General features: G+C 39.6%; 1 protein-coding gene across 13 annotated transcripts in view; it reads left to right on the plus strand.

The window, feature by feature from the left end:
• MECOM (MDS1 and EVI1 complex locus) overlaps positions 1–13,759 on the plus strand; it is a 468,461-nt gene extending 454,702 nt beyond the window's left edge. For all 13 annotated transcript variants that reach the window (XM_039489256.1, XM_039489254.1, XM_039489255.1 and 10 more), the window contains 7 exons: positions 341–507; positions 1,873–1,950; positions 5,898–6,067; positions 6,778–6,922; positions 9,985–10,221; positions 11,018–11,204; positions 12,176–13,759. In XM_039489256.1, the coding sequence (XP_039345190.1) occupies positions 341–507; positions 1,873–1,950; positions 5,898–6,067; positions 6,778–6,922; positions 9,985–10,221; positions 11,018–11,204; positions 12,176–12,310 (1,119 nt within the window). In that variant the 3' untranslated portion in view covers positions 12,311–13,759. The remainder of the gene's footprint in view (positions 1–340; positions 508–1,872; positions 1,951–5,897; positions 6,068–6,777; positions 6,923–9,984; positions 10,222–11,017; positions 11,205–12,175) is intronic.
• Positions 13,760–13,963: the final 204 nt, after the last annotated feature.

A 13,963-nucleotide genomic window follows, 5' to 3' on the forward strand; every position in this document is an offset into this window, starting at 1 on the left:
ATAAGCCTTCATACCAATTAGTCTAGATCTCATATAGAATTAGTCATTCATTAGCATGTACAGAGATTAGGAAATATGATCTGCTAGATGAACAGGAACTGGCAGGGACTGTATAGCATCGTCACTGCTGTGGGGTGATCTACTGTCAGTAAAAGTTACTTGTCTTATTCAAACTCTGATAACATAGTTTTCCATCACTTTGTCCTACTCAGAGTGAAAAACCAAAATAGTTTTCTACGCAGTCATTTTTTGAATGGAGTTTTTTGTGTTTAGAATTATCTGTACAGAAATAGAGCACCTTCACTGTGATGTGTTTTCTTTTTTTCCTTTCCTCTTGCAGATGTCAGCTATAGAAAACATGGCTGAAAAACTAGAGAGTTTTAGTACCCTGAAACCAGAAGCTAGTGAACTTATACAATCTGTCCCTTCCATGTTCAACTTCCGAGCCCCACCGAGTGCCCTGCCAGAAAACCTCCTGAGGAAGGGCAAGGAACGCTATACCTGCAGGTAATTGCTGAGCTAATCATGACAGGGGCTCCTAACATCTCCTCTCTGCTTTCAAAAGACGCTGCTGTTTACTTTAGAAATTACTCCTGATTGGATGATTAATAGAGATCATGGAAAGTCTATAGTATTTCAAAGTGCTCTTTATTCAGTCAAACGCAGAACCAGTGTTTTGTTTTTGTTATTATATGAGGAATTTGTCCTACATCACTCGAGTTTGATAAATGAGGCTGAAAATACTGCATAAACAAGCTTGTTCCCAAATTTCCTCATCACCTTTATATTAATAAATGCGCTTTCACTATTAATTTTTCTGATCACAAGCTACAGGGCTGCTTTCCTCAGACCATCTGCCTCTAATGTCAGAAGGGATCTTTCACAAAATATATGAATTATAAGGACATACGTTTACAACTTTAACAAAAACTAGAAGTTCATAGTCATTGCATGCATGAATGAAGTCAATCAGCATTTTGTCAATGTGAGAAGGATCAGAGTCATGCTTGTATAGCTTGGTATGAAATAATAAACTGTATGTTAAAAATATAGGGCCAAATCCTGAAAGCTTTGGAAAGTGTCCTTTATGCATGGCATTCGTAACTCACATTACCTTCAGAGGGAGTTGCGAGTGCTTATTACCATGCAAGACTGAGCTGAAGGTCCTTAATGTAACTCTTCTAATCATGCTGTTTCTCGGAATGCTACCTGGGAGCCTTGAGGAGGTTTTATTATTATTATAGTTCCCTGTGAAATAGGGAAATGGTGGAATGATTTTTAAAATTGGCTTATTTAAGTCTCTCTATCATCTCTAGAATGCTAGGGTATTTGACACTGGCATATCAGTTTATCTGATCTTTTTGAAAACATGTCACCTTTCAAGACAAGTTGTTATAGAAACATACCTTGATGGATTAGGTCTTTGAATCTTGTCTGCTCTGATCCTATTCAATGCACAGAATGATGTCACATTTGCTGACACATAGAATAAGTGGAAAGAATTGAAATCTCCTTACCTCAAACCAGAATCCCAAGCCTTGAATAACAGATTTTCATGCTTACAAAACATGAATGTGACAGATATGGAATTAATAAGGTTAGAATTTTGGAAGGTAATTAAAACTAATGTCTATTTGTATAAATTGCTTGCTTATGTGCAAGGAAATCCAGCAAGTGCCAGTCATTCAGGCTTCATTCGTGGGTTATTTATATTTGTCTGATGCCTTCATTGAGTTTTTTAAATGCCTAAGAAATCCCAGTACCGTACAGGACTGATTAAATTATGGCTGTGCATATGGTGCATTATGCAGTTCACAGTAAAATAAAGTCAGCTGCAATGACTTTGTCATATAAACTGTTTTCTAATCACAGATACTGTGGCAAGATTTTCCCAAGATCGGCTAACTTAACACGTCACCTGAGGACGCACACTGGAGAGCAGCCTTACAGGTATAATAAAACGTGTTTGTGGTCATAAGCATGGCCTAGTGTTTACAGCAGGGGAATGGAAGTTCAATATTGGGTTTTGTCCCCAATTCTGGCACTGACTTATTACAGGCTTATTGAAATCAATGGGAGTCTTTCCGTTGACTTCAGTAGGTTTTGGATCAGGCCTTCAGTTCCTTTGGGAAAGACACTTAGGACACGTCTACACTGAGATGAAACAAACCATGGCAGTGAGTCGCAGAGTCTAGATCAGATGACTTGGGCTTGTGGGGTTTGGGCTGCTGGGCTATAGAATTGCAGCGTAGGCATCAGGCTATGAGTCCTCTGAGCCCGTGAGTCAGTAGTACAGTTTCCACTGCAATTTTATCACCCTGTAACCACACGTCAGCTGACCCAGTCTCTGAGACTCAGTACTGCGGGCTTTTTATCACAGTATAGATATACCCTTAGGGAGAGATTTCTCAAAGCTGCCTTGAAGATTTAGACGTCTATTAATTTCAATGGGAACTGTGTGTCAAGCCGACTTGAAAAATCTCAGCACTAACCATCTCCATGCCTCAGTTTCCCAATCTGAGAAATAGGGACAATAGTACTTGCCTCCTTCACAGAGGTGTGGCAAGGATAAATTAGTGTCTGTAAAACACTTTAGGATTCTGAGTATCATTATTAGCAAATGTTTTTAATTTTGTTCATAGTATTATTTGCTGGTTGGTGTGTGCGGATTTAGGAAATTTGATGTTCCCTCTCCTTCCTATGTATGCAAAGACACTCCATTAACTTTAAGGCTCTGTGAGGCAGTGGTCTAATTTAAAGCTTCCTTGGCTCCCAACTCTATTTGGGCATGTTCATTCACAAGGGTAGGGGTGAGGAAGGATGTTTACCTCCATTATAACGCCACTTTTTGACGAGAGTCTCAAAGCTCAGCTCCTTTTTGGTCGATGTTACAAGCAGGGTGTGGGGTAGGGACTTGAAGACATGAAGTTCTTGAAAATTTTGTAATTGCTTTGGGATCTTGCGGAATAGAAAGTGCTGTATTAAATGTAAGATGATATGATTATTTCAGAATTCATCCATAATAAATACATTCCAAAGATCTTATTCTGGATGGACCTGATCTGGATTGGTGCTGACTTTCCCCTTGATTTCAGTGGGTGTTACAGGTGCCCCGCATCTCAGGTTCAGGCCCTTAGTAGATGTAGCTATTTAGATACATAACAGGTGGGTTGGTCTAACTCTGATCCCACTGATGTCAAATCTCACCCACTGCACATGACTGACATTTGAGGATAGGTGGTTCAAAAATGCTTAAGTGAGGGAGGCGCACAAGTCCTATTGATTTTCAATGGAAGTCATGCTCCTAAATCACTTGGGCACTTCTGTAAATCTGAGCCTAAAACCACAGCAGTATTATTTGTAGTGTTTATACTTAATTCAGGTGCTCCTTAGATTATGTGATTTAAAACAAAAAACAGGTTCAAAGATGGTGTATAAATTTACTTCCTGTCTAATTTGAATTCTTTCTGAACTATGTATAATTACCAGAAACATAGTTGGCTTTACTCCCTTGCTGACAAGCTTGTGTAGCTGCTATTAATATCCATGATAGTTATGCACATGTAGAAATGAGAATTGAAGCGTTAGCTTATTGAAAATGAAATATTCATTGAAAAACAGTTGGAAGGAAGCCAAGTCATGTTCCAATAAAACAAACACACAAATTTGTGCACTTTAGGACCTGTAAAGAGCAGAAAAAGCTCATTGTTTGTGATGCCTTTTTTTTCCTGGGGTCTTTTTAGGAAATGGGATTTGCATCTAATTTTATTCATGACTGAAGCTGCATCTTGAAGCGTGTTACACTCGTCCACTACATAAAAGCCAGAAACAATTAGAAGCATAATGGACAATTTCTGCATTTCTGCAGTTCAGAGTGTAATGGACATGTTTTGAAGCACAGGAAAAGTAAAAGATTGAAAAACTAGGGTGATGAAGACTATTGGCTAGTTGCCAGAAAGAGAATTTGGAATAGTTAGAGTATGTCTTAGTAATGGCTTAAAGAGCAATACAGTAAAGGCTTTAGGGACTCCAAATCACTACAGAGTATGAAAATTGATGCCTCTGGTACCAGAGTGATAGACTAAACTACCCACATTGGCACGGTATTAAAGATCTGGATTGTTTATTGCTGGTTTTTGGAAGATAACTGAATTTTCTTTGGGATTAGCAATTGAGCAAACTATTTCCTCAAAAAAAGATTTAATCACACAGTATAATTTTGCATAGATAAAATGGACTGCTTTACCTTATTTGAGTATTAGAAGGAATTTGTTTCATGTTTTTTCCCAAAAGTGTTTAATTGTATTGTATTGGCAGCACATGAAACAGCAGAGTTATGCTCTACTGTTTTTCAAACTCCTCAGCTTAGCAGGCAATACTTTTAAATACATGGGAATCAATCATCCTACCTAATTTGATGCAATTAAATCTTCTTCCTAAATGCAGTATTTGAACTTTTAAAAGACTCGTGGATTGGAGCTGAAAAGCTGACTGTGTGAACAAAACCTACATCCCAAGAGCTCAAATCCTGCAGTTGTTATTTAGGCAAAAGCATCCTTCATTTCATATGTCCAAAAACAGAGTGCAGAATCATATCCTAATACTGGGCCTGTTCATAAAAGATGTTGAGTGCCTCTTGCCCGGATCCTGTGAGGTGCTGAGCAAGCTCAACCGCAATTCCTTTTAGCTACAGTGTATGTTAAGGCTACTCAGCACTTCACTGAATTGCACCTGTAGGTCACAAGCCAGTGGAATTCATATAACAGTGGTTCCCAAACTTGTTCCACTGCTTTCACAGGGAAAGCCCCTGGCAAGCCGGTTTGTTTACCTGCCGCATCTGCAGGTTCGGCCGATCATGGCTCCCAGTGGCCGCAGTTCGCTGCTCCAGGCCAATGGGAGCTGCTGGGAGCGGCAGCCAGTATGTCCCTCGGCCCGCGCTGCTTCCAGCAGCTCCCATTGGCCTGGAGCAGCAAACCGCGGCCACTGGGAGCCGCGATCGGCTGAACCTGCAGACGCAGCAAGTAAACAAACTGGCTCGGCCCGCCGGGGCTTTCCCTGCCAAGTGGCGGAACAAGCTTGGGAACCACTGTCATAGAATCATAGAATATCAGGGTTGGAAGGTACCTCAGGAGGTCATCTAGTCCAACCACCTGCTGAAAGCAGGACCAATCCCCAACTAAATCATCCCAGCCAGGGCTTTCTCAAGCCTGACCTTAAAAACCTCAACAGAAGGAGATTCCACCACCTCTCTAGGTAACCTATTACAGTGCTTCACCACCCTCCTAGTGAAAAAGTTTTTCCTAATATCCAACCTAAACTTCCCACACTGCAACTTGAGGCTATTACTCCTTGTTCTGTCACCTGCTACCAGTGAGAACAGTCTAGATCCATCCTCTTTGGAACCCCCTTTCAGGTAATTGAAAGCAGCTATCAAATCCCCCCTCATTCTTCTCTTCTGCAGACTAAACAATCCCAGTTCCCTCAACCTCTCCTCATAAGTCATGTGCTCCAGTCCCCTAATCATTTTTGTTGCCCTTTGCTGGACTCTTTCCAATTTTTCCACATCCTTCTTGTAGTGCAGGGCCCAAAACTGGACACAGTACTCCAGATGAGGCCTCACCAATAGAGTTCCACCTGTCTGAAAGCTCTGTGAAGAAGCAGAGAATTGGGCCCCTCAGGTACCATTTAGGTCAATGAGAGCTTTGCCTTTGACTGCAATTGGAGTGGGATCAAGTCAATTGTTATCAGCAAATCCAGAAAAGAAGAAAAAAGTTTAGAGGAGAGAATTTAGGGTCTGACGTGTGTTTTGAACAATCATTTTGTGAAATGCTTTTTACCCTTTATTCTGATTATTATTCCAGTTACTAATAAATTATTTTCCTTTTGTTTATTTTTAGATGCAAATACTGTGACAGATCTTTTAGCATATCTTCTAACCTGCAGAGGCACGTCCGTAACATCCACAATAAGGAGAAGCCATTCAAATGTCACTTATGTGACAGGTGTTTTGGTCAACAAACCAATCTAGACAGACATTTAAAAAAGCATGAGAATGGGAACATGTCTGGTATGTAATCATTTTCCCCTTTCACTACACCAGAGATCTATCCAGTGTTAATATACAAGTACTTCCTGCTCATTTTCAACACTGTCTTTGTGAAATATGCACCATTGTTCTCAGCTTGTGGGTACTGGGAGTGTGATTTTCAAAAGTACCTAAATGATTTAGGAGCACCAATCCCAGTGATTTTCAAGGTGCATAGATTTTTTTCTCTTTTTTATAATGCAATGCACTTTTATGGGGGGTTTTCAAGCCAGCCATATGATTTCTGGGCCTGCAAAATGATTTTTCATGCAACCTCCATGATCACACTGTTGTCAGCAGAAGGCCTTGCCTTAGAGTTCTGAGGAGTGCCTTCAAAGTTATTCTTGGCATCCCCTAAAATTTTCAGACTACCTGCAGCTGAGAAGAAGTGGAGCCTCTCTGCTTCTGTCCCCACTGCCACAAATTGGACCAGGTCCCCCACAAAATCAAGAGAGCCACATCTGAGGATTTCATGGGGCATTAAAGTAGCCAAATGTCAGCCAAAATGTGAAATACATGCACACACGCAGACTATTTTGATTACTATTATAAAAACTGTCTTAGGGGTTTCAGATTCGCAGCTTTCCTAAAATGATGCCCATGAAAATTTTATTTTTAAATTAGTTTGTAAAGGATTAAACGAATGAAAAATTCAAATGACCACCCCTCTCCCCAATTTTACCTTCTTGAAGGTACTGCAACATCTTCACCTCACTCAGAACTTGAAAGCACGGGGGCAATTCTGGATGACAAAGAGGATTCTTATTTCACAGAAATTCGGAATTTCATCGGCAACAGCAACCACAATAACCAATCCCCAAGAAATTCAGAAGAAAGGTAAGATGTTACTGTAGTAAGACAGCTCCGGAAGATGACTATGTTCCTGTCCCAGTTCATTTCCCCATGACTGCTATTTTGAGTATTATGGATACTGTAAAAAGGAAGTTGGCTGAGTTGAACCAGAAGTGATTTTAGCATCCTTGCGGTCACAATTGTCATATACAAAATAAGTGTGCTGATACCAACCTTGATGGATAAACAAAAGCCTGGAAACAAAGGAGTATGTTCAAATGAGCAGGTCACAACTTTAGTTGTATACGTACCGACCGGAGCATACAATCTGGTGATAGGCAGCAAAATCCCTGAGTACAGCAAATACCAGGCATCAGGACACAACTTTTTAATGGGTGGCTGTCTATTTTTATCAGGGCTTCCCAATTTAAAGCTTCCATACACCAATTCTCATGTCCACTTAAGCATACTATAAACGGCCTCCATTTTGAATTCACTGAAAATCACAGACCCTACAGCATTGTGTGGAGAGGGTTAGAAAGAACATTGTGATCTAAAGGTAACTGAGCAATTAACAAAGTGGAAGAAGTTAAATTTAATTGCTCAGTACAAATGCGAGGCCCTTACTACGGGGTCAGTCCTGCATAAACTTACTGCCAGGTAAAGTTCTTCCTACCATGAAGTCAGTAGTACAACTACTAGTAATAAGTAGTCCACACTACTCTAGCCATACGAGACTTTCTTTCGGTCAGTGTATTATTTAAGTACATATGTAAATCTAATTTTTCCTTAACTATAAAGAACTATAAATAAGGAACAGATAATAACTTCTAAATATTTTCAACTACTATAAAAATATGGCTAAGCATAAAGGCCATGAGAGATCTTGTGTGCTTCTAATTTTAAAGGCTACCATACCAAGCGTATATGAACCATACACCCTATGAAGTAGTATAAAGGCTCCAACTTTGTCTGTCTCTTTCAGTTAATTTGCATCAGATTCTCAATATCAAAAATTGTTTGCTGATAGTGAATATGTTCATCCCTCTTTTCAATTTCTAACTTGTCTTTATGCTGGAATCAACAATAGTAGATGTAAGACAAATATTCATGAAGGCAACTGATTAAATTATTACATGCATATCCAAATTTCATTCCATCTTGACTGGCAATGAGGGTTGTTGGGTTTTTGTTTGTTTGTTTGTTTTTTTGTATTTTGCACATCTGGTCTCAACATGTCTCAACAGGAAGGCAGTAAAGAGAAAAGGTTGATGGGTCATACAGTGTTTCCTTTCTAAATTGAGCACTTCAGACTATTTTTGATGGATGTTTTATCCTTGGCAAATTACTGCACTTGAAAGTATAATTAGTGAATCTGTTTTCTTAATCATATGGCTTTCGTTACTTTGGTTTTAGTCCATTTCCCTTTCATTTCTAGCAGTCCTGAATTAGCATAACTAGCAAGTTGGCAGTTGGATCCAGGATTAATAATTTCTTATGTCTGTTCAAAACATGTAATCATCATCATACTTAGATAAAAGATGTTAAAGATATCTGTTCTTGACGCTATTTGAATAATTATCCCCTATTTCCTTTGCAGTTCAACTATCTTGACTCAGTGCAAACTCAGGGATTCTGTCATTGTGTTGCAAATAGATCACTTCCTGATTTTTTTAATAGGTTGTCAGATATGAGTGATATTGGTTGATAATGGTTACTGTAGTGTAGATGATGAGATGTGGGGGATTTTGACCCATTGGCGGGCACAATTGGAACAACTTTTTAATATGCCATAAAGGCCACTATGTGGGGACAATGATTCATGACTTGGACAGTTACTGAATCATTCCCAGTGTAGTTTCAAAAGAGTTAGCCATATGATGATTTCCTCGAAAAACTAAGCGACCGCAAATAGATTAAATCCCAGGAGCACAATGACCCTAGAGGAATGCAGCCAACAGGCCTGGCAGCTTTTGGTGAGCTAAAGCTTTTGGTTAAGAAAGTAAAGATGTTATAACAATAAACCAAACAAATCAATATCTAATGTGTTTTCATGACACATCTTCCTGTATTAAAATTCTCAGTATATTCTATATCATGCAGCATGGTTTAAGTCACATATAAATTCAACCTAACTCTGTGGAGACGACAAAGTTCCCATTTTTATAGCTGTACTCCTGGAAGGCAAAGGGCCACTCCTGCAATTAAAACAATAAATGAGCCCACAGTGCAGTGTTATTTCTTATATGAAAACACTGGGCCAGATACACAGTTTAGTATAGGTTGACACAGCTCCACTGATGTCAATGGAGCTATGCCAGTTTTACACCAGCTGCATATATGGCTCAGCATGTATCAGTGTATACATTTTTGTGGCAGAACTGAGCACCTTTAACTCCCATTTAAGTCAATAAAAGTTGAGCACCTCCAGAGTTACTCAGCATCCTACAGGATAGACCCCTTAATCACACACGCTACATTTTGCACCTGTACTTTTTCACCTACTTCAATGTGAGTGCAAAATTGCAGACACAATGATTTGTACCTGCAGTTGCACCGGTCAGATGCCATGCATAATCTGTGGGTGCAATCACATAGGTGGGCTTCTTAATGAGTGGAGTTTTGAGCACAATTTTTTGTAGAAAATATTACACCTGCATTCGATGTTGCAAAATTGTGAGCATAATATTGGAGGCCATTTCTAAAAAAGTCAGGGCTGATTTTCAGAGTCTCAGCTCATATCACTCCCATTAAAATCCATTAGGTATGGTGCCAAGGCTAGGTGGTATAAGTAGGAGTACTGCGATTAAACGAAGGATGGGACACATTAAAAGGACTATCAGAAAACACCTCCTGATGGTTATGTATAAAATGGAGTGCAATGGGCTCCCAAAACTAAGTGTGGGATTCCATGCAGTTTGGGCCATAATATTTCATTGATTTTTAGACAGAATTCACAACAATGATTCCGTGATATTCAAAGCTAAAGAGTACAAAACACTACAAAGTATGCTGGAAGGGACCATTCTGCACTGGCAGCAGGAAAGGTCTTTTTCAGCTCACAAACCTGATTATACATTGATTGATAGATTTTTATTTTCTTTTAGAATGAATGGCAGCCACTTTAAGGATGAGAAAGCGTTGGTGGCAAGTCAGAACTCGGATTTGCTGGATGATGACGAGGCAGAAGATGAAGTAGTGATGGATGAGGAAGACGACGAAAGTGAAATTGCAGGGAAGCCAGTCAAGGAATCGGTTACAAGTAACGTACATGAAGGGAGCCCTGAGGATGACTACGAAGAAACAAGTACTTTGGAAATGAACTGCAAGACTTCCCCTGGCAGGTTAGTTCCTTCCTAGTATTTTAAATGGTACAGTCAAAAAAGGTTAAAAAAGAAACAAAAACAAAAACAAAAACAAAAACAAAAACAGTGCAAACGTCCCAAGGACCAAATTCTGGCAAGCACACCAGGAAACAGCCCTAATGAGCTAACTCAATAGCAAGTCAGTGTGCACCTGTTTTTGGCTGACCCCAGCCCAATCCTCAGCCCCTTTGGGCAATCTGTTCCTTTTAAGAGTAGAAATAATTGGCACAGGGGGCTACGGGCTATTGTCAGGCCAGAGTGGATGCATATATAAACATGTGGCATATGCCATCTGGCACCTACTAGCTGCCTGTGACTCATACAATGGTCTTGTGTCCTGAGTCACACGCCGTTATCCTTACCTGCTGGACCATACTGTAGCTGCTTATCAGGGCCGGGTCTAGGCACCAGCCTAGCAAGCGTGTGCCTGGGGCGGCAAACAGGAAAGGGAGGCTTCCTGGGTGGTCTTAGGGTGGCACACCGGCAGCTTTCAGCAGCACACCGGTGGCAGCGCCTCCTCCGGTTCCCGCGGCGGCGGCATGACGGCGGCAGCTTTTTTTGTTTCCTTCGCCCCTTGGGACGGCAAATAAGGTAGAGCCGGCCCTGCTGCTTATGATTTTTGGCAAAGTTAAAAGTGAGGCAGTTTAGAGCAGACTTAAATAGATGAGAACTGGTGTGCAGTAGCCTTATATAAGAAGGACTTTTTTGGAGGCATGCAAAAGATTTGATTTACATTTAAATCAACATTTACATAACCTCCATCACGTTTTTGTAGGTATAAAGAGGATGAGTATACCAAGACTGGGCTCTCTGCTTTGGATCACATAAGGCACTTCACAGATAGCCTCAAAATGAGGAAAATGGAAGAAAATCAATACACTGAAGCTGAACTGGCAGCTTTCAGTACTTCACACCTGCCAGAGGACCTAAAGCAACCATTGTACAGGAAATCCAAGACCCAGGTAAATTCTTAATTCAGTTTAAGCTCCGTAACTCATTGTCACTGAGTATCCAAAAGGTGGACCTGCTGGTGGGTGGTAAACTAGAGTCATCTTAATCACAGCAGAAAAGTGTGTGCTCCTGATCCACAGCAAGCCCTGAAAAGTGCTCTCCCCACTCTGTGGTTACTATCAGAGCAAATGGGATATCAGATTTTTTTAAAGAGGGGGGCATATTCTTGGGTGGTGTAATCAACCTAAGTATCTGGCCCATGATATGTAGGTATATGGAGTATTTAAAAAAAACAGTATGTTGCTGTGTAATGTATTCCTGTATACCTTATGCAGGGTTTACATCACTGTGATTAGTGGGATTCTGCTCTCAGATACACCAGTGCCAGCATGCTGGAGTCATCACTTGTAGTCAGTGGGTGTGCTCCAATACAACTGAGAGGACTTGGTCAGATATATTTTCACACATTAGTGTGACTGCACCACTGAAGAGAATTAGTGAACTTTCCCTAGGGATGGGTCTGTTGGCAGAGGTATTGTCGCCTCCTAGTGGTGTTGCTCACGATGTCCATGGCATTTCTCTGTTCAGCAGCATTTAACTAGGCTGATATTTCAATCCCAGTTTTGAATATTATTTGGAAGCAATTAAAAAAGGGGCTTTCCTTGTGTTCTTGTCTTGAAGCCACCCAGGAAATTAATACTGAATGTTTTTAAAGTTCTTTGTCAGCCTTGGATGATGAGGGTAAAGAATTATTACTCTTAGTGGGTCAAAAAATGTCAAAGGAAAGGTTGGCAGAGCTTTACCTAACACATATTGTATAGATAAATCCAAATGTAGACCCCCCACTGAATACAAAATACTCTCTAGGGATGAAATTGTGGCTGGAAGCATGGCTACTTCCATATAGGTGACATGATTTAATGTCAAGGCAGTGCATTCTGCCGTGTTTACCACTTTCTCTTTCTCTTGTTTCCTCATTCAGGCATATGCTATGATGCTCTCTCTCTCTGACAAGGACTCCCTCCATTCTGCATCCCATAATTCTCCCAACATGTGGCACAGTATGGCAAGAGCTGCCGCAGAATCCAGTGCCATCCAGTCCATTAGTCATGTATGACATTGTGAAACCTTACCAAGGATGGGACCAAGTCCAAACCAGTAGCATGGCTCTTTCGTATATGACTATTTAAAAGACTGCTGAGCAGAATGCCTTATAAATCTGCAGGGTCACTCATCTAAAGTCTGATGACCTTAAACTGAATAATTTTAAAAAGAAAGAAACTATTTATTCTCAATATTTTGTTTTGCACAGCAAAGGCAGCTGCTGACTTCTGGAGGATCAATGCGACTTAAAAAAAAGTTTCAATGGATTATGTAAACCGCGGCCGGGAAAAATGTCTTCCAATTCACCCGGCATGAGGGGGTGGGGGCAGAAGGGTTAAGACTGCATTGATACACATGGGCACTCCTTTAAAATGGAAACGGAATCATTTTTCTTTTTGTATAAGATAGTTTGACACAGGATTGGGAACAGTTGCTTTTATGTACAAATCCTCTTCATTGAAGCTTTATGCATTTTAACCCTTCAAAGAAAGAAAGTAGTTCTATCGTATGCACACTATCCCTCATTAATATTAGAAACCAATAACAGGGAATATTTCATCCTCTCCGTAATTTTTTCTTCTTACCTGCATTGTGTAAAAAAAAAGAAAAAAAAAACTTTGAGAAACAGTACATAAGAGGTTTGTGTATATTGTAAACTATGAATGTTCACCACTCAAAGACGTTTGTCGTTCAGCTACTTCTGTCAAAGGACCATTTCATCAACAGTACCACTAGTTCAATGTTTGCCAAATCATTGTAATGACATTTTAAATTTAGACAATCATGTCGCTGTGTTGTTTTGTTCCTCTAATTTCTTTTTTTGTGTTGTGTGTACCATGTATTTATTTGTTGGCAAACAATTGTTTGTTGATTAAAATAGCACTGTTCCTATGTTAAACAGCACTGCTCCAGTCCCCCACTACTTTATGATGTAGGCACCCATGTACTTCAAAACAAGTGAGGTGAACTGATCTGTGTATATTGGAGTGCAAAACAGTGTTCGAAATTTTCTGACATTCCTATTTTATTTTGTTTTTTTTTCCTTTTAATGAAACTAAATAACTAATAGATGCGAATTAGTTTTTTTTTAAATACAGTAAATTGATTCAATTGTATAAACAGTTATAATTTCTTCATGAAAGCATGATTCTTCTGATTAAAACTGTACCCAATATTTTATGCTGGTTGTCTGCGAGCTTGTGTGATGTTATGTTCATGTTAATCCTATTTGTAAGATGAAGTGTTCCAAACTTACGTTAAAAAAATAAATAAATAACGGACTGTATTCAGTTATTTTTGTTTTGGTTTTTTGCCCTTTAGTGAGGGACCAGATTTATTTCCTTTTGTTTATAATCTCATTTTAAAATAATCGGCAAGTTGAGGTACTTTCTTTAAATGCTTTGTACAATGTAACTGTTATGCATTTCAGAACATTATTATGGGAGGATCAACTAAAAAAATAAAGGACTATAAAACCGAAGGCATCTTTTTCACTCTCCTTTTGTTTTTGTTGAGTCATGCCATTTCATTTCATTTCTCACTCCTAAGGGTTAGGACTGTTCTGTATCTCAACTGGTCATGGGTAGTAATAATAACAACAGAATCTGGAATTGCTGTAGTATCTTCCCAGTTATCTGAATGTGCTTTACAAATAATTAGCGGGTTG

The sequence above is a fragment of the Mauremys reevesii genome, linkage group 9 (assembly GCF_016161935.1).
Source record: "Mauremys reevesii isolate NIE-2019 linkage group 9, ASM1616193v1, whole genome shotgun sequence".
In the NCBI taxonomy this organism is placed as follows: Eukaryota; Metazoa; Chordata; order Testudines; family Geoemydidae; genus Mauremys; species Mauremys reevesii.